The 20,249-nt window shown below is 46.2% G+C and overlaps 1 protein-coding gene across 2 annotated transcripts; it reads right to left on the reverse strand.

Moving 5' to 3' along the window:
• Positions 1 to 366: 366 nt before the first annotated feature.
• On the reverse strand, positions 367 to 14,233 carry DDB2 (damage specific DNA binding protein 2). 2 transcript variants are annotated; one of them, XM_054161457.1, is made up of 11 exons: positions 14,085 to 14,233; positions 12,965 to 13,148; positions 10,302 to 10,432; positions 9,078 to 9,269; positions 8,097 to 8,242; positions 5,072 to 5,171; positions 3,580 to 3,757; positions 2,761 to 2,906; positions 2,342 to 2,506; positions 1,993 to 2,038; positions 367 to 1,307 (listed from the first exon to the last, which is right to left on the reverse strand). In XM_054161457.1, the coding sequence occupies exons 2-11, from the start codon at positions 13,134 to 13,136 to the stop codon at positions 1,057 to 1,059; spliced, it is 1,527 nt and encodes a 508-aa protein (XP_054017432.1). In that variant the 5' UTR covers positions 13,137 to 13,148; positions 14,085 to 14,233; the 3' UTR covers positions 367 to 1,056. The 2 variants fall into 2 exon arrangements, with proteins under 2 accessions (XP_054017432.1, XP_009895661.2); XM_009897359.2 differs by lacking the exons at positions 8,097 to 8,242; positions 12,965 to 13,148; positions 14,085 to 14,233 and adding an exon at positions 6,243 to 6,409 and having other exon boundaries at positions 10,302 to 10,452.
• Positions 14,234 to 20,249: the final 6,016 nt, after the last annotated feature.

A 20,249-nucleotide genomic window follows, 5' to 3' on the forward strand; every position in this document is an offset into this window, starting at 1 on the left:
GCAGCGTATTCTATTTCCACCACTATTCTAGGTCTCTCAGCTTTCCTGCAAAAAAGGTCAGTAACTTCTTCCCCCATTCAAAAGCAGTCACTCCCCATATCAAAGAAGAATTTTAGTTTAGTAGAAAACTTTATTAATACCAACACTGCCAAACTATAAAAGTGAACATAGGGAAGCTGAGCAGACCTCGAGCTTTTCCCATCCATCAACCTCTGGGACAGCAACAAGGCCCCAGGCAGCCTCGTAAACAAAGTAGAAAAAGCAAAACTTTGAACAGTAGTCTTGAGATTTGGCTCTGAGCAGGGGTGTTTGGAAGAAATTCCTGCTTTATAACACTTTTATCCAACATCATGAAATGCATAGGCAGGGGTGAAAAGAAAAAATAATTACCTCATCACTTGCAAGAAAAATCCTAGAGCTCTGAAAATAGAAACTACAGGATCAGTAAGTTCCCAGCTCCATACTGCTCTTGCATCCCTTAAGTCAGGTGAAGAGCTCTGGCATCATCAGCTTCTTTGTGGTGTAGTTAATTAGCTGCAAGCACAGAGTAGACTAAGCCTGAGATCTTGCCAAGTGCATGTTTTCCAAGATGCTTACATATGGGAGAGGCTGGTGTTCCCTAGCATATCCAAGCTACCCACCACTCCACTCCTGTGAACATTCTACCTTTTCAGGACGTTTATCTCATTAGGAACGAGTTTCTCAGCTCCGTTTGATTAGAACAGGCCAAGGATCCTGCCAAGAGCTGCTCCACAGCAGACTACAGGAAATGGTAACCTCTGACAGCTGATGATAAGCAGTTGTGACAGGCTCAGGCAGTTACTGCAGCAGGATCTGAGCACATCTTTCAAGTTAACACCTCAGAAAATGGGTGCTAACTCCACTTGCAGGAGGAACCGAGTACTGACATTCTAGAAGGGGAAGCAAAGAGAATCAGGAAAGCAAGATCAGATCCAGGGAGGAAGGACAAGGAGTCTAATGCCCTGCACAGCTTATACTGCTCCTTGCCAACATGGAATTTGTACCCTGTGATCTAGAAAGGATCAAAATACTGAATCAGTTCTCTAGATCCTTCCCTTTTCGCTTCTTTCCCTGTGATTTAGAATCGTTGCTTTTTGTTCTTGTCTCCTCCAGCTCCCAAGACAGTAGGTTAGCTTTGAGTTTGCTTGTCCCAGGGTTTGCTTGCCTTTGCCCTCTGTGTCTGGACAAACTCCAGCTTCCAATCCCCTGTTCTGTCATGGCTTTCAAAAGATGTTCTTGTTTCTTGGCCACCATCTCCTCCCGGCTCCAGATCAGAATATTAAAACCTGAGAGGAAAAACGAAACACTGTGCATCAGAAACTACATCAAATATAATACCTTAGGCTATGTCACTTAAATGCCAGAAATTCAAAATGCTTTGTCTGTTTAAAGGTATTTCCAAGGTACAGAAGATGCAAAGATGTTTATTGCAGACGCCATCTCCACACAGCCACGGAAATTTGATCTAATTAAGAAACGTAATTCCTAATCTCATCTGCCACAGGTCTAAAACCTACATCTATAGCCAGCTCCCTCAATCCCATACAGCCTGCAAAAAAATGAATAATCTTTGCTCTGCAGCCTAGGAAACAAGAGAAATTAAATGAAGGGAGAGGGTACAGCCTAGCAGGAAAAGGCTTCCCCCCCTCCTCCCCTGGCTTTCTGCCAGTGACACATGACCGGCAGATGGCATCAGGTCCTTGCTGCAGGGTGGCTTCTCACCCTGCCGGACTCTGCTCTGGGGAATGATTCATAGATGACAACTAGCAACCTGTTTCCTAAATGCAAAGGTGGAAGACTGAAAATAAGGTCTTGATCCCTTTTACAAGTTAAGAAATTATGAAGGACTACTTGCATGTAAAATTGGGGAAACCCTCACTCACGATTTATTTTAGTCTCATGAAACAAGCCTGGCCTTTTCTAGGTCTAGAACCCAACCTGTGCTTAGTGCCCCAGGCTCCCTTTACTTACCCATGCCAGAAGCCAGCGTGTCTCCCATGGGGTTAAATTTGTTGAGCTGAAAATGGAAACACAATCAGAGTCTGTAAGAGCCTCACTGCTTATATAACAAAGTCATAAGAGCACCACCACTTATATAACAGCAACAAACCATCTGGAAAAGCTAATGTTCCCTAAAGAGTATTTTTACTCTTGGACTAGCCTTGCTTGAGTCAGCAGCTTTAACTGGCAGCCATACCCCCACACAAGCGTGAGTGTGTCACGAGTAAGGAGTATACTCCTATTGTTCTAGTCCTAACCTGTATCTCTTGGCTGTGATTCAGCACACAGTGGTCCCTTTTGGCTACAGCACTCCACTCACCGAGATGATACCAGAAGCGTTTGGATCATGGAGCTGGCAAACCATCTCCCCGGTGTTTCCATCAAACACATCCACAGTTCGCAGCTCATTCACCGTGTAGCCTGGGAACTTGGGGTCTGGGTAGCGACCTGCTACAATGAGGTCATAGCGAGGATGCCATGTTGCCTAATCATAGAATAGAGTGATGGGGAGTTAAGAGAAAGGGAGTGAGCTCATCCTGAAAAACACCAGAAAACCAGCAGTGTTAGCAAGCTTCTACATCCCATTCACTGCTTAAGGAACACGAGTATCCTCAGAACAGCGCTCTGCTGGGAGTTTCAGCAGTGTGAACAACCACCCTTCCCAGAACTCAGACGTTTCTGACTTAAGCCAGCTGCTAGCATCCAGTGCTCCCCTCAGACTGCACTTGTTTAACTCACCTTAATAGGTGTGAGGTGCTGAAACTGCCGATGTGGATGTGGGATCAGATGCTGTGGCTTGGTCCAATCTGAAGATGAGTAAACCCTAATTTCATTGCGCTGGTCTGTGCTCAGGAGTTTGGCACCATCTGTTGGGCTGAAGTAAGCTAGGAGAGGTGGACAATACAGCAAACAAAAAATAAAATGCTGTGGCTGACAAGAAACAGAAAAGTTAACATTTTTCTGATTGGAAGCCCATTGCTATTGCTTTAATAGGGATATGTACACAGCCCTGTGTCCCAACAGACAAGACTTCTCTCAAACAAACATGAAGCTCTTACAAAGAGTAAGCTGAAACCTACGGTGCTAGGTTGCATAAGACATCATTATTCTCATTTTAGTATCACAGAAACAGACATTGCAAAGAATAGAACTTGCTCATTCTAATGGAATGTTAGTGGAAAAGTTGAAGACAGACACCTGCAGTTTAGACTTCCATGAACTGGTAAAACTGCACCCAAAAAACAGAGGTTTGAGTCCCATGATCTTCTTTTGTCAAAGTTACTGTCCAGGTAAACTCAGGTTTTCTAATCTCAGGTACTGCTGCTTCTTCCACACTCACCTCTTGAGGCACAGTAACACAGTTTGTATGGAAAATCTAAGACTGCTGCAGCTACCCTATCCACCTCCCTGCCTCTGGCCACATGTTCCCAATGCCTTCCTTACTGTAACACTAGCTACTGCACAACTGCAAGTCTTAACAGAAGCTAGTATTGCCACAACAGTTAAATCCTGAGCTGAATGGCCTCTCTGCAAACACCCGTGCAATCCCTAACTCACCTGCATTGACAGGTTTGTCATGAGGAAGCAGATGAAGAAAATTTGTTTTGTTTTTAATGTTTCTGAGGTCCCAGATTTTGACCGTCTGATCCACAGATGCAGTGGCCAACAGCCACTCACACCGGGAGTTAAACTCCACATGAGTCACTTTCTTCCTGTGCAATTTCAGCTTCCATATCTGCAACAGAGGAAACAGAAAGTCACACAGAAAAAAATAATCAAGGTCTCAATTAAAGAAGTAGAATAGTCATCTACTAATGCAGAGCCTTACATTTACAGAGTATCTAAAATACACCATGAGTTTATCCACTGAAAACAAGAACCTTGGGAACTAACAATTCAATTCTAGAACTTTGATCCACCATTTTACTACAGCTATGAGAAAGGAAAACACAATCCCTGGCTCGTGGTGGGGAAGAAGATCACATCTGGTGTATTTTATACATTGCCAGTTTTCCACCTGCAAAAAGATTAAAACAAACTGGGACAGGCAGAGAAAATGTGCTGCCAAGATAAACTAAGGAGGCAAGGCCTGCTTTGTGGAAAAGAATCAAAAAAATCTTGCTGTGTTTATCTTAATGAAAAAGGTGAGAGGAGATATAATTGGCTTCCAGAAATACATCAGCAAAGAAACATAAGGGCAGGAGCAGTATTTCAATTAACAAGAACAAATGAAATATAGAATGGCCACAAATGAAGTTATATCTGAAGCAGGAAGGTTATTTCTGATCAAAAGGGTGAAGCTGGCACACTCTCTCGACAGTAATGAGTATCTCCTAAGTGCAGAAAAGGCTCACATTCTTTCAGGAGAAAAAAGAATAAGAAAGGAAGCAACTAACCTTATTTAAGCAAAAATCGTTTGGATTGCACCTGACCTGACCAGTGTTACACAGCTGCCTCTGGCCACGGCCCACCTGGGTGACAAACGCTTACAGATGTCTCTCCTTACATGCAGGAGAAACGGTCATGATGTGAAAGCAGGGCCCAAGCAGAGAAGTTTGGAATAGGTTTCTGTACCACTTCAGACTGGAGAGCACAGCCTGCCTCTGCCTGCCCTCTCGTGTCCAACAGCAGCAGTGCAATTTCTATGCCAACATTTGCCAAGTTACCTGTTAAGTACCTAATCCAAGGTCATGGAAGGGTATACATCAAAGTACTATCTCCTAAATAACTTATATCAGAGCATTAAGTTTCTGGAAGTGTGGAGGCTGTTGGCAGAGGGTAGTCACACCTTGAGATTACCTTATAATTACTCTGGGCAGTAAGGGCCCTATTAAGGATGGGGTAGGACACAGTTCCTATTTGGGAATTATTACCATTACACAGAATGTAAATGGCAGAAGTGGAGAACTTCTCACCCCCTAGACAAGGGGTGGACTTATCTCCTGAGCTGCAAGGCACTTGCTCCTCTCTTCAGGGTCCCTGTAGTGCAAGAAAGAACATAAGCGATGAAGACTCCTGCAGTGGAAACACTGCACAGAGCCATACAAACCTCTTCACCAGAAGTGCTGAGCAGGACCACGTTGCCCACATTATCTCCTGTCACCACCGCACGGCAGTTTGCAGAAACATCAACACTGCAGTACCAGCAACTAGAGGGAAAGACACAAAATCAGTGCTGCCCCCCACAGGCAAGTAAAGGCAGTGGAGCTCCAGTTCACACCTCGTCCCTGACGAGGGAGACTGCAACAGATTTTAACTGCAATCTCCTGGCTGATAGTGTGGGCCTGAGTATCAGGAAGGTGGATGGCTTATCAGCAATGCTTTCTGTTAATGACTGAATAAATATGAAATACCTCCCTAGTTATTTGTGAAGTGCTCAGTAGATGGACGTATTAGGACAGTGGAATACACTAGAAGCTTAAGAGCCACTTGGTGGCTGCACATGGACACACCTTGGGAAAGATCAAAACACATTGGTGACACTGACACATGTACAGAAACAACTTTAAAATTACATTTGCTACAAAACACTGAAGCAGCAATAATGAAAAGAGAAAAGCCTTGGCCTGGAAAGTTGCACATCAAACTGGCTCAACTTCATGCTCCGAGGAAGAAAACTGAATACAGACTTACCTGATAAAGACACAAGTCTTAACCCTAGCTCTGCTGGAAGGGGAAAGGCAGTGAGAATAAAGCTGGGGTCCTTTGGGAACTTGTCAGGAAAGCTTCACTTGCAAAGATAAATTGTGCTGGAGTCAAGCCTCCAGAAGCACAGCAGGGTAAACTCACTACCATGAAACTCGGACTGTGCACGAGTATTTTGTGGCTTTTCTATGCAACCTGAGCCACTGCAAACAAAAACCAACTCTGATAACAATGAAGAGGAAGAAGCTACCCTGCTCCTCTCACCTCACACTTTATGATTTATGAAGTGAAAAGCAGTCAGCATCTGCAAGACCACCAGAAAGCAACGCCAGAAGATGCAGGCAAAATCATCAGCTACTACAGGAGTGTAATTGCACTGTGGATGCTTGGATTGTCACTCACCCTGTATTGCTAAGGTCAGGACCAAGAGCCTGTCCCCCAAGGTCCCTCTCAGGACCAATTCTTACCAAGAGTCTCCTAACACTGGCAAAGATGAAGATGTTAGAGAGCACAAGAAGCAGCAGAGAATTAACCCCAAGGAACAGAGAATCGACCTTGCAGTGCCTCCTTCTCACCAAACATTATGGTACTCATGGCCACAGTCCAAGACACGGGAGATGACCTGCACTGCTCTGCCCTCAAGGTCCTGCAGACTTAGGGTGCCATCCCCTGATGCCACATAAAGCTTCACAGCCTCATAGGGACTGAACTTGATGTCTCCGAGAGAATCTCCTGGCCCTTTCTGGAATACACACAAAGCCAAGAGGCATCAAGGTTAGAGTGGAAGACAAAACCTTAACAAAACACTCATCTCTTTGAACACACTGCTGGCTTCCCTAGGTACAATGCACTGCTTTCTGACAGGGCATGGATATAAGAACTCCTTCTTTCTAATAAGTTTCCTACCTGAGCACAATCATTCTGAGCCTGTATGTTCAGCCCCACAACACTGAGATGCAAACCCCATTAGCAACTTTGCTGCTTCTGCTATGAGGGCAGAACTAATGTGCAGTGAACCACGTGGCTCAGACCAGCCCTAGATCACAAGCAAACCCAGCACCATTCCATGCAGAAACCACAAAAAAATCTCATGACAGCCCTGCAAGAAGCCTTTCATGTATGGACTTCATTCATCAATTCCCTATAGGCTGCTTCCAGTGCTGTATCTGGTCTTTCTCAAAGTACCAGCAGGCAGGATGAGAGTGGTGCAAGGAGAAATCCTACTGCTAATCCTGTGGCACAGGAATCTTATGTTCTGTGTGACCGTATTGTTGTTTTGGTTTTCCCCCTAATCTATCTATACTAAGGAAATGTGGAAAACCCTACACAGAGACAGAAAAGAAGGATGATAGCTGGGAATTCTCAAACTCTTTGATACTCAAGTGCACACCATCTCTTGCTCACAGAGCAGCTACTCAATAAAGTCTCACTGTAAATACTAGATTTCAAGAAGCCAATGAAGATCAAAACAGGCCTGCTTGTAGAGCTTGTCTGTCTTCACAGCAGAGGATGGCAAATCCAAACATCACTGCTGTGACAGACATCCCATTGGGACACAAAAACCTCATGTCCCAGGACCCAGCCTAACCCTCCTTGCTTACCTGTCTAGTAATCCCAAGCACTACTTCAGTTCACCTACTGCAGCTGGAACAGCCAATTTGGAAACCAGCCATGAAAGCTGCCACCCAAAAAGAATCAGATGAGGAAAAGTAAAGATGAGCCTAGCCCAAATTCCTTCACTTACCTTTAAGCACTAATCTGAAGTAACTAACTGAAGAGCTCAGGCTTCCTTATGAGTCCACAGCACACAAGAATAAAAAGTCTGAGAGGATGATTCTTAGCACAGGCAGGAAGAGTTGCCTCTAGCAATTCAGAAGTAGCCCAGACTCTTAAATTTTAGATAAGCACCAAAAGTTAAGTGGGATGAACTGGGTGGGATGATCGTTATGGCATGCACCACTTCAGGTCAGTGGTGTCTGTGGAGAAGCCCTGAGTGGACTAGAAATGGTCCTGTAAGAAACATCTGACAACAAGCAGTGCTGCTAACAGATGAAGAGGTGAGAAGGTCCCCGAGGCACAGAACTATGGGAGATTTAACAACAGACACTAAGGAAGTCCACTGGCACCCCCACACCTCCCATGTATAATCAGGAAGTAAACAGCATCAAAGAGTCCCTCCTTTTCAAGAAGTAAAGTTCTCTCCTACCCACCACCCCATTTCAGGGAAAAATAAAAAGGGAGAGTGAGCCTCCTTGGAAGAGAGAGGATCCCTGAAATTCAGAGGATAATGGACATGTATGTGGAGAAGAGGCAGTCCAGCTCCCACACATTAGAGACAAACATCTCCCTCCCTCTCTCTTTCTCTCTCCCTCTCTGTAGCACTCCCGCCAGCAGGACACAGAGGCCCAAAGCATTGCTGTATTTCTTACTCCCAGTCCTCGGTGCTGGTGAAGACCCGGACAGTATTGCCATTAAAATCCTGAAGAGTGGTAGTGCCGGCAACTGACGAAGTGTACAGCTGACTAGGGTTAAAAGGGTTAAACTTCATTCCTGTGATGGCCCCTCCAGCTCCCATCTACAAGGAAGGGGATGAACAAAAGAAAAATCCACTGAGTGATGGGGAAGGAGTAATGTGTGTTCTGCAAGCCTGCATTCACTGCTATGTCCTGAACAGCAACAGTGGAAAACACCTCAACCTTTCCAGGAGGCAAAGACAACCATGTCTTCCCACATGATGGCTGTCTAGACAGCTGCTCTCCTGAAGGACAAAACTGAACTACTTCATTCCCCAAGCAATGCATTTTCTGGCTGGCACCATGCTATTTACAAAAAGAGAGAGATAACTGGAATTTCTGGAGGGTAGATCTCCTCCCACTGTCTATCTGTGTTAATTTGGAAAGGGGAGGAAAGTTACAGTCTTTGAGCCCCTGTTGGAATGGGAATGGCTGAATAAAGCAAGGAATGGACATGTCAGCTTTCTAAAACGTTCATTCTGCCTTAGTTTCTCATTTTAGATAAGGGCACTTTGTTTCTCCCCACCTGAAAAACTTTCTTCATCTGACACAGAATAAAAGTTGAGCAGAAAAAGATCAAGACCTAAACCAGACAGAGAGACCCTCTCTGCCTACTTGTTTCTGGCATAACTGTTTTGCCAGTTTCTGCATTATTTTTCCACTGAGCACACACCAAGTAATGCTTCATCATGAACTGAACACAACTCACTTCTCCCCACTAGAACAGTCGGGGGTTTAGAAACACATATGCTACTTCATCTCAGTCCTGCCCCACAGCTGGCTACTCTGAAACCCAAACCCTTTTGTACTTCTCCCAACAGACCTCAATTTTGACCTGCAGTATTTGTTGCTACTCTGTCTCTCTCTCTCATCCATTACACACACCTGAAGACTTACCCCTTTTATGAAGCAGGTTTTAGTAAGTACTTCATAATCCCACAGGATGATGTCTCCACCTTTGGAACCAACTGCTACAGTACTGGGGTGTGTTGGATGCCATTCCAGACATGTCACTCTCCTGTCAAAGGGACTTGCTGTTCGAAACAGGCGGTACGAGGCTAGAGAGCGCAGAAAGGGCAGCTGCAGACACTGTTAAAAAATGTAATTATTACTTTTTCAGGGATTCCCAAGATTCTCTAAATGAGGAATGCTAACAATTTCTAACTGTTATCAGTGTTAGTATGTTCAAACAAAATTCCAAGCCTCTCTGCAGAATGAAGAGAACATGCTGTCCCCAAGGGAAAACCAGCCTGTGACCACACAAATCCACATCAGCCACAGCACTCAGACAGCAACAAAGAACTGAGAGATACACGCTTTAAATGATGTACAGGGAGTCAGCTATGCCTCATGGCTTGAGCAGGAAAGGGAGAACAAGTGACTTAGGACTCTCTCTGTTTTTACTAAGCACTCAAAAAATGCTACACATCATCTGGAGTATTAGGGTCCTCCATCCAAACTGCCTGCAGCTTAATTATACAGCGTAAGAGTGAACAGAACACTTGAAATAGGGAATAAGAAACCATGACATGATTCTGTTGCTGTTCAGCTGAGGAACAGGTTCTGCTTGCACGACTCTGGTGATCTCTTTACCGTTTAGATACTTAAATTAGATAAATCACCTGGAAGATAAAGCCAGCCCAGGTGCTTCCCTATGGATGTTACAGAAAAAAAAGTTGATTTTCAAATGAAAGAAGGAGTGTGGCTCTGACAAGCAGTAAAATATTATGGACTTGATGTATGTTTGTGAAGAGGAAAAGATCAACACTAAACATGACATGATTAGCAGAGCAGAGTGGATACAAAAATAGTATGATGAAACAGCATGCAAAAGTAGCACTGTGCAGTAACTTAGTTGGTAGAGTGGCTAAGTTTCAATATGATTGGAGGAAGCACAGAACAGAGAATAAAATGTAGAGTGACAGGGCCAGGTCAACTGAAAGAGAAAGCCATCTCAGTGGTTGTATTTTACAGGACTAAGAAACATAAGGATGTGCCAGGGGAACCACAAACTGCATGTGAAGAACTTTAAGCCCCTTTAAAGTTTCCATGCTTGTGCTGAAAGTGTTTTTATGTAGGCAGCTGAGATGTCCAATGGGTCAAGAAGGATAAACTCCTCACCTGCCTGAGCTGTGCCCGAATGGAACCTCCCAGCATGTTCTGGTAGAGATAATGAACAATGCTGCACTGCCGCCCCAGCTGATGGAAAAGGACTCTGTTGTTTTTCACCATGGACCTACCTCCACTCCAACCTGCCAGAGTGGAAAACAGTAGAACTTACTGAGAGCCAACACCTGTCATGTCCATTCACTACACAACATGGAGAGACATCTGCATTTGCAGCTACATCCACGGAAAGCTTTGTCCGCAAGATAAAAAGTCTCTAAGTAACTCTTACATGCCTAAGGTGCAGCTGCCTCTGCAATTGTGGAGTCCAGGGCTTCCCATAAACTGACAGAGCTTTGTGCATGCTTTCTTTTGTCAAACTTTCCTTCTCCTTGCCAAAGATTTATCAAAGAGACAACAAGAAAACACTAAAGCAGTGCCACAGGTGGTGCTTGGACAGTATGCAATTTGAACAGTTCATACCCAAAATACAATGAAACTACCAGAAGTCCCAACAACTTGGAAATATGCCATGGGAGGTGGTAAGCCCCAGGGGACAGCAAAGGGAAGGTCATGTGTGACCAGCAGAAATGCAGACACCTGAAAATTCCCCAAGCGAAGCAACATAGCTCACACACAGTTCCTGAAATGTCTGCTTGTGAATCAGAATTTTCCATCTGCTTGTGCTGTGGCCCATACAGTCTGCCTGCAGTACTGAGAGTTTGGGGTTTCATAATAGGCTTGCTGACGCCTCATCGCCTGAAAAACTTTTTGCTGAGAGTACAGCATGCTTCTACCTTTCACTCATGTTCCAAATTTTTATCTTCAGAGACCATTATGTAAAAAAAACCCCAGATCTGTTCAGTCCCATGTCTCTGATCTAATCATCCCCATGGCAATGGCCTGTAGCACCCCAAGGGCTCTAGCTGTCAAATGCATTTCTGAAGCAACAAAAATGCTATTTTCATATAAGGGTATTTATAAACAAACCCCAGAAGACTGAAAACAGAGGATTCATTCCATGTGATTAGAACCTAAACAAAATCTTTCTTTAATGCAACGCTGGAGCCTAGAAATGCAAAGGTTTCAAACTAAACTTCTTTATTCACATGCCAACACAATGCCAACGCAACTCATCACACCTGCTCAATTAGGAACAGAAGTATTTACATTATAATTCTTTTGTTTGTTTGTTTTTCACAGAATTAGCAGCCACAGTTCTTCTTCCAGAGGTGAAGGAAATACCCTTCATTTTATGATGAAGGGTAATACATTAAGGATCAAGCCATAGGCCTTTTTAGTATATATTCTGGAAGAAACCCTGTGAAAAGGTGGTTCAACTGCAAGGAACTGAACCTGTCCTAGATGGCTCAGGAAAAAAAAAACAACAAAATTCCAAACCACAAAAATCAAAATTGGAACACAGAAAGGAAAAGCTCAAATACAACATTCTTCATCTTTTAAAAAGAGTTTTAAGGGGAAAATATAGAATCATAGAATCAATAAGGTTGGAAAAGACCTCAAGGATCATCAAGTCAAACCTGTCAACCAAGACCTCATGACTACTAAACCACGGCACCAAGTGCCACGTCCAATCCCCTCTTGAAAACCTCCAGGGATGGTGACTCCACCACCTCCCTGGGCAGCACATTCCAACGGCTAACAACTTTTTTGCCTCACCTCGAGCCTAAACTTCCCCTGGCGCAGTTTGAGACTGTGTCCTCTTGTTCTGGTGCTATGATTTGCCTCATCTTTTTCTAAGTACAAGCTACATCAAATTTCCTCTGAATCTTACAGATGCTTGCCAAGTCTGAAAATTGAGATTTTCATTGTAACTTCAAGCATGTAGGCAAATTGCCTACAGAAGACGCTTTAACTATCCACAATTATGCATGGAACTCCTTTCAAACAGAGTATTTTGCCCCGACATCAACTGCTCCATTCCAGAAAACATAAATGTACAAAATAGTAGAACTCCTGTACCTGTGATGGTGGAAAAACACTTCAGTAATTTCTGGATCCTTAAAGCCAAAACTGTACAGAAAGCATTTTACAAAGCAGTAACTCCAGTGACCTCCTAAACAAACAACGGAACTAAAGAGTTCATCTGAAAAAGAGAGGCTCAGGGCAGACCACCTCGTTCTCTGCAGCTACGTGAGAGGAGGTTGTAGCAAAGTGGGTTTTGGTCTCCTGCCAGAAGAAACAAGTGGTAAGACAATAGGAAACAGCCTCGAGTTGCACGAGGGGAAGTTTAGATTGGACCTTAGGAACAATTTCTTCCCCAAAAAGGGTTAAGGATGAGGACAGGCTGCTCAGCAAAGTGATGCGGTCACCAGCCTTGGAGGGATTTAAAAGGCATACAGTCATCATGCTTAGAGACATGGTTTAGTGGTGGACTTGGCAGTGTTAGGTTAATGGCTGGACATGGTATCATAAGGGTCTTTTCAAGCTAATCCATTATATGAAAGTAGTCCTTACTGTAGGTCAAGTCTACACCATTTTCTCTATGTCCATTCCAGTACCTTAGAACTTAAGACATCTCTCCTCATGTATCAAAAAATCTTTAAGAAATTGTAAGTTACATACTAAAGGAAAAAATGCACATGGGAAGTGATTAGTGAAGGTTATTTAGGGTAAATCTGGTTGGGAGAAACAGTAAGGATCCAAGGAAGCATTACCCGTTTTCTCTGGGGGTTTGGATGTTTTTCTCACAAACAATCTTTTTGCTTGTGGCTCATTCCCTAGCTCCTCATAGTCCAGTTTCCTCTTCCCAGATGATTTTGCTTCTTCCGTCCAGTGCTCAAGCGTCTTCTCATGCTTTTTATCCTTTGGCTGGTTCACTGGAGCCATTCTGTCTGACCACTAAAAGCAAACAGCATGGAAGGCAAGACTGTCATACACTTTTAACTAGAGGACAGAGAGCAAAACTGGAATGAAACATATCCCAGTGGTCTTAAAGTAATGATTATACCTGTGCCCTCTTCCTTCAGCACGACACTAGCTTTTTGTTGTGCTCTGCTGGAGTGAAACAGATTTAATAAACTCTTCTTTGTTCACATATGAAAATTAATGCATCTTAAAGCATTAGAGTATGTTTTGACAGATGTGCTTTTAGCAAACTTGTAAGCTTCCACAGAACTGCAAAAAGTACATCTGTGAAACCATGTGGGCTCCTAACTGTTTGTCTAGTAGTTCACACTGAGTTCTTTACATTCGGATATGAAAAACGTCAGAGCTTTTATGGTGATGGCCATGGCCAACTAGTCTTCCACGAAGTATGTTCAGAAGGTGCTTCCTATTTAACAGCCACATTCCTCACAACTACCACCTGATATTAGGCTCCTACACGAGCTGGCAACACCACTTGAACTGCTCTTCTGACCAGAGATTGGACGCGCTGACTCCAATCTCGTGTTTTGACGAACAAACCCCGACAAAAACTACGGGCCTCCCACAGCCTTCCTCGTAGCTGGCAGGCGATGCGTCACACGCTGTTTGCAGCTGGGGATCCCCCTAGAAGATCCTCTGCGAAGAGCCTCGTAGAGGCTGATCCTGTGCTAGTGCTAAACTTATTTATGAATCTGAATGCCATCCGTGAATGGCTGTGAAGGCTTATCTGGCCGCGTTAAATACAGCTCGGCAGGCACCGCGCGAATTCCCGAAGAGCGCCCACCCCGCGCCGCCGGCTCTCAGCGGGCCCGCGGGGCTGCCCCTCAGGGCCGCGGCCCGCCAGGCCCCAGGCTCGGCCGCAGCCCGGCTCCCCTGCGGCCTGGGCGGGAAAGGCCGCCCCGCTCTCACCTGCGTTCCAGCAGCCTGCGTTCTCCGGCACGGCCGAGAACGACGGGTGGCAGCCAACCCCTCCCCCGCGGTTTCATAACCGGGGCGGGAAGGAGGGGGACAGCGGCTGCCGGTGCGGCCAGGCGGGAAGCGCTTCCCCGCCGCACCCCCCCGCGAGGAGCGACGACGGTCGCGCGGGCCCCGCCCGGCAGCACCGACCCCTGCCCACCCTTGGCCGCTGAAAGCCAGCGGCCTCGGCATGGGGAGGCTAGGAAAGGCCCAAGGTGACAGCCCTAGCTGATGGCTCCCCCAGCCGCCCTTACCCTCTGCCAGCCTCCCCGCCGGCCCAGCCGCAGCGGCCATAAGCATAAGCACCCCGGCTCGGCAGGTGCAGGATGGCACGGGGAGGGGGGCGCTGCGAGCCTCACGCTGACCCCGGGGCCTGGCCCAAAACACACCAAGTATCTAAGGCATCCTTTGGCAGCTTGTTGGGGTTTTTTGTGCATGACCTAGAATCTTCCATACTTAATTAGTTGCTAGAGCACCAAATTGGCATATTAAAGCTGCATTGTAAGGGCCCAAATACATCAATCAAACAGCAACCAAAAATTACAGGATTTCAAAACAAGGCTTCCACAAGAATATTCACCTACTGTTGGAGCCCAGCAAAAAAAGCACTTTCAAGGCAAGTAAGAAATCCAAGTAAGGATCAGCTCAGGGACTAACAGATCTTACATGATGAAGCATACAATTAGGGGGAAGACAGAGTCCTACCACACAGCTGATGGTACCAGCGCTTCCCCTCTACCTGCAAAGAAGGCTGCTGTCTGCAGACGGTGTTGGATGGTGAACCTTAAAAGTGTCCTGTGCTCCAGGCCTACCAGTAACTATGTTGAGTAATTAAGGTTCAGTCATCCACACAAGTCCTGAAATAGCTGTACATAACCACTTCTTGAATTGTGAGGCTTTAGGGATTGGTTTTTGGTGTTGGAGCTTTTTTGTACTGTAACTATAATTACCTGTGCATCTTCTCACATATTAGGAAATGAAAGGCAAAACTACTACTGAAAACGAAGACCCACATTCTACAGCTTTCTCCCCAAGTGTAACAAAATTGTATTGGTTGCTTCCATCCTGAGAAGCAGAATGACATACTCAAAAGGTGACAACCACTATCAGAAAACACAAATTGGTTTTGAAAATATACATCAACCTGACTAGCAAATCTTCTCTTAACAAGCAATTTGTAATACACAGCATTCTTCATGGATCTGTACCCATTAGCAAAAAATAGCAAGAGGAGTAATTTAAAGCAGCACTTCCCTTCTTCCCTCTGCAGCCTACATTCCCAGGAAGAGAAACCATTATAAAAAAAATATAACTTTACACTATTTCAAGTTTCATGTATAGGTCTGCAGACATTGTCATCACTGAAGACAGAACCTATGGAGTTCTTCCAGGGGAAGTTTAGGTTCGAGGTGAGGAGAAAGTTCTTCACGGAGAGAGCTGTTTGTCATTGGAATGTGCTGCCCAGGGAGGTGGTGGAGTCACCATCCCTGGAGGTGTTCAAGAGGGGATTGGACGTGGCACTTGGTGCCATGGTCTGGTCATGAGGTCTGTGGTGACAGGTTGGACTCGATGATCCTCGGGGTCTCTTCCAACCTTGGTGATACTGTGATACTGTGAGTTCATCAGGAATCAACAACAAAACACCAGTTAAATTACATAGAACTAAATATCTTTTAGTTTTCATATGCTATAAAGGGGACACATTTCAAGACTTGTAACTGAAGAGGCCCAGATACCAACCTTCTTAAAGCAGATCTGAAGACTTGCATTGATTTAAATGTTCTACGTATTAATCCCAAAGAAAACTCTTACACTGTTATCCAAGTTATCTCCATCAAAGAGGTGTACTACCTATCTCCACTCCATTTCATAGTATCATAGTATCAGGGTTGGAAGGGACCACAAGGATCATCCAGTTCCAACCCCCCTGCCATGGGCAGGGACACCCCACACTAGATCAGGCTGGCCAGAGCCTCATCTAGCCTGAGCTTAAACACCTCCAGGGACAGCGCCCCAACCACCTCCCTGGAAAATCCATTCCAGGGCTTCACCACTCTCATGGGGAAGAACTTCCTCCTCACATCCAGCCTGAATCTCCCCACCTCCAGCTTCATTCCATTCCCCCTAGTCCTATCCCTACCTTATATCCTGAGAAGTCTCTCCCCAGCCTTCTTGTAGGCCCCCTTCAGATACTGGAAGGCCACAATGAGGTCACCTCAGAGCCTTCTCTTCTCCAGACTGAACAGCCCCAACTCTTTCAGTCTGTCCTCATAGGAGAGGTGCTCCAGTCCTCTGATCATCCTCGTCACCCTTCTCTGGACACACTCCAGCATGTCCATATCCCTCTTGTAATTTGTCTCCTAGCAGTAGCATCCCCATGCTGAGCACGTGCAGACACCTACGCTGTTTCCTGCTTGGAGCTATCACAGTTAGCATTTTTTAGAATGGAATGAAATAGGCTGTTTCAGTTGGAAGAGACATATGATGATCATCTAGTCTAGCTGCCTGACCATTTCAGGGCTGAACAAAAGTTAAAGCATATTACAAAGGCATTGTCTAAATGCCTCTTAAACATTGAGAGGCCTGGGGCATCAACCACCTCTCTAGAAAGCCTGGTTTAGTGTTTGACCACCTTTTTGGTACAGAAATACTTCCTGTTGTCTAGTCTGAACCTCCATGAGTGCAGCTTTGAACTGTTTCCATGCATCCTATCATTGGATACCAGGGAGACGAGATGGGCACCTCCCTCACCACTTTGCTCCTCAGGAAGCTGTAAAGAGCAATGAGGTTGCACCTCAGCCTCTTTTTCTCCAAGCTAGACAAGCCCAAACTCTGGACACTTTCAAGGATCCTTCTTAAATTATGGGTCCCAGAACTGCTCACAACACTCAAGGGGAGGCCACGCCAATGCTAAATCCAGCACTAAATCCAGCAATTTTGTCAATTACTAGCACCAAGCTTGCTTTCTTTCAAGAGAATTGTTAGATATTTTGGTAATTATTAGTCAGTAAGGACAATAGCAGATAGTGCACTAATTACACACACGAGAGATGCCACTGGCCTGGGGTGCTACTGCTGTGTGTATAATACCTTGAGCAGGCCCCAAAAGGCTAATTTGAGACAATATTCTTATATGTATTTACAGTCTCATACTCTTCAAACTACAGTGTGCTGCAAAGTCAGAGGAACATAATTACACATGGGCAGAATATTAGGCTTACTTTTATGATGCCTTTTGTCTGACATACAATTATGTTGAGACTCTACCTTAGTTCTGGGATGTGGTTCTCTACCACAGAACAAATCTATCTTGTCACCAGGTCTGATAAAGCTATATTGTGACTAAGATGATCAATCGCATGGTGTTTGTAATACTACTAGGTATTCTGCCTCCCTGTTGCCAGGATCTTTGTCCAAAGCATGAATGGTTTGGGCTACTTTGGTGTGACTACTGATGGAAAGAGTACCATTACAGCAACTAGAGGGGTGTGTGTGTGTATGAAAACAAACCTAAGCAAGGAAGGGGGGGGGGGGGGAGGGGAGGAATCCTAAAGACATACAAGAGTAAATACCAAGCTATCAGACTCTCCTTCTATCCTAAAGGATAAAATACCACCACATTTACCTAGGAATCCAATTTTCCCCAAGCTATTCCAGCCTTGACTGAAATTATTTCAGCAGCCACACTATGTAGTACCCCTGCCCTGTAATCAACCCCTGGGGTGGCCAGGAATGGAATACATCTACTACAAGAAGGACATTGAGCTGATACAGTGTGTCCAGGGGGCAACAAAGCTGGTGAAGGGTCTAGAGAACAAGCCTTATGAGGAGCAGCTGAGGGAACGGGGATTGTTTAGTCTGGAGAAGAGGCAGTAGGGAGACCTTGCTGCTCCCTATAACTGCCCCAAAGGAGGTTGTGGTCATGTGGGAGTCCCATCTGTTCTCCCTGGTATCAAATAATAGAAGAGGAAATGGCCTCAAATTGTACCAGGAGAGGTTTAGATTGGATATTAGGAAAAAAGTATTTACTAAAAGAGCAGTCAGGCATTGGAACAGGCTGCCCATGGAGGTCGTGGAGTCAGTGTCCTTGCAGGTGTTCAAGAAACATGTGGGCACAACACTTCAGGACATGGTTTAGTGGCCATGGTGATGTTAGGTCAGTGGTGAGATTTGACCTTAGAGGTCTCTTCCAACTGAAATAATTCTATGATTCTATCTTAAATCTGCAGCATGTAGGATATCAGTATCAAAATCAGCATGGAAACATAACATAGGGCAGATGCAGGATATAGAATATTAATGTATGACAGCTGTTTGCCTTTTCTGTACTCTTCATTAGTGTACATTAGTTTGATAATGGAGTTAAAACCTCAAATTTTAATGGAATTGAAATTGTGAGTATCTATGCCAAAGAGTGGGGTGTGGTTTGGTGTGAATAAATACAGCATTGATGCTTATACTCACAACAAATTCAGTGGAATGACTTCTAATATCCACTTTCCAGCACAGCAGTTCATATCTGAAGGGCACCAGCACAGTTATTTGGCTCCTATGGAACCTAGAGCAGTTGGAAAGAGAGAAAACATCCCAGTACTGCTCCAGAGGAGTGAGAGCAACCGATTTACGGCACGTTGTTTTTGTCTCTTCCTCCTGTAGGGCTCTCAGTCTTTCCTTTCTCCACTGATGAAATAAACATCAACACAAACACACAACTGCTCCATGGAATTGTCCTCCAAGTCACTCGGAAGCAGTCATAAGGAGGCAGGCCAGTAAGGCCTCCCAGCACTACTCCTGCAATTCCTGCCCTAGCATCCCTGGGAAACAGCACCTAGGGCCTGGTGTTAGAAATGGGAACTCTCACAGACAAACCCCAGCATAGAAGAAAACAAACTTGTTTTAACTAAGAGACTGAGGGCTTAAGGATGAGGTCCAGACTATTCAGATAAAGGTTTTATGAGAACAGGATGAGCAATCAAACAGAATTGGCAGGATTGATCTGAAAGTGAAAGAAGAATGCAAAGCTAAACCGAGGGTGAAGCTGCTCTCCACCCCCCGGGGAAGGTGAAATCTAACTATGCTCAGAAGTGAAGACACAGCTCTTTGCCTGGGCGGCAGCAGAGTTTGGGAAACTCGTTGAGCATACCACACTGACTCGGGTCCCTGCGGGTAAACTGTCCAGTACAGCACACAAACTAACTAACTGAAAACTAACTAAAGCCCCAAACCCAGCGGGCAACGCAGAGATGGAAGAGTTGGGCCCAGCATCGGTCTGAGTGGGTAGCTCCACACAGGGCGGCCGCCGCTGTCCTACTCTCCCTCCTCCTCCCGGAGCCCGCCATGTCGAGGGGCGACTCGAACAGGCATATTTCCTTTCCCCGGGGAAAGGACAGCCCACAGCCCCCTCCTCGCTGTTTAGAAGGGTCGACCCCAGGTTCTCCCCGTGCGGAGAGCACTGTGGCGAGCGCCGGCGCTGCCCCGTCGCCCCACCTGCCCGAGCACAGCCCGCTCGGCGGCAGCGGCCGCCCGTTAATTGGATCAAGAGCCCGGCGGAGGGGGGCGGGGAGGCAGGCGTCTTGTTCGAGCTGCCTTGTTGCCACCGGAGTGCTCCGAGCGCACGGGCCGAGCCCGCCCCGCCGTGAGCTGCTGGAGGCGGGGCAGGAGCCCCTGTGTCCCGCCGCTGAAATAGGGGGAGGGTCCCGCTTGTTCCTAGCCCAGGTGACTGCTGCTCGCCGAACGTCCCACCGTGCTGAGCAGGCGCCGCCTGTGAGGTAAGTAGCAGGGTCACCTCGGCCGCGGGCTTCGCTCTCCCGGGGCCGGGCGCCGCGCTGCTGCCGGGATGCCTTTCGGACCCGTTCCCCGTGGTGTTCCCGGAGTCCCGGCGGCAGAGCCCTGGCCCGGTCCCGCCGCCGTCTTTCCGCGGCGGGTAGCGCTGCTCGGGAGGCGCTGGCTGCTGCGAGGGAAAAGTTTTCTCATGGAAAGGGGGGCGGGAGGGGGAGGCGGTGCCCAGTCGGGCGCTGTCTGTGGGCAGAAGGGAATCGGGAGGCGGCTCGGCGCGGTTTGGCTTGTCGCGGAGCGGAGACTCCCGGTAAGCGCAGGGGAGCGACGGCGCTGCGGGGC

This window comes from Dryobates pubescens, chromosome 5 (assembly GCF_014839835.1).
Source record: "Dryobates pubescens isolate bDryPub1 chromosome 5, bDryPub1.pri, whole genome shotgun sequence".
NCBI classification, from domain to species: domain Eukaryota; kingdom Metazoa; phylum Chordata; class Aves; order Piciformes; family Picidae; genus Dryobates; species Dryobates pubescens.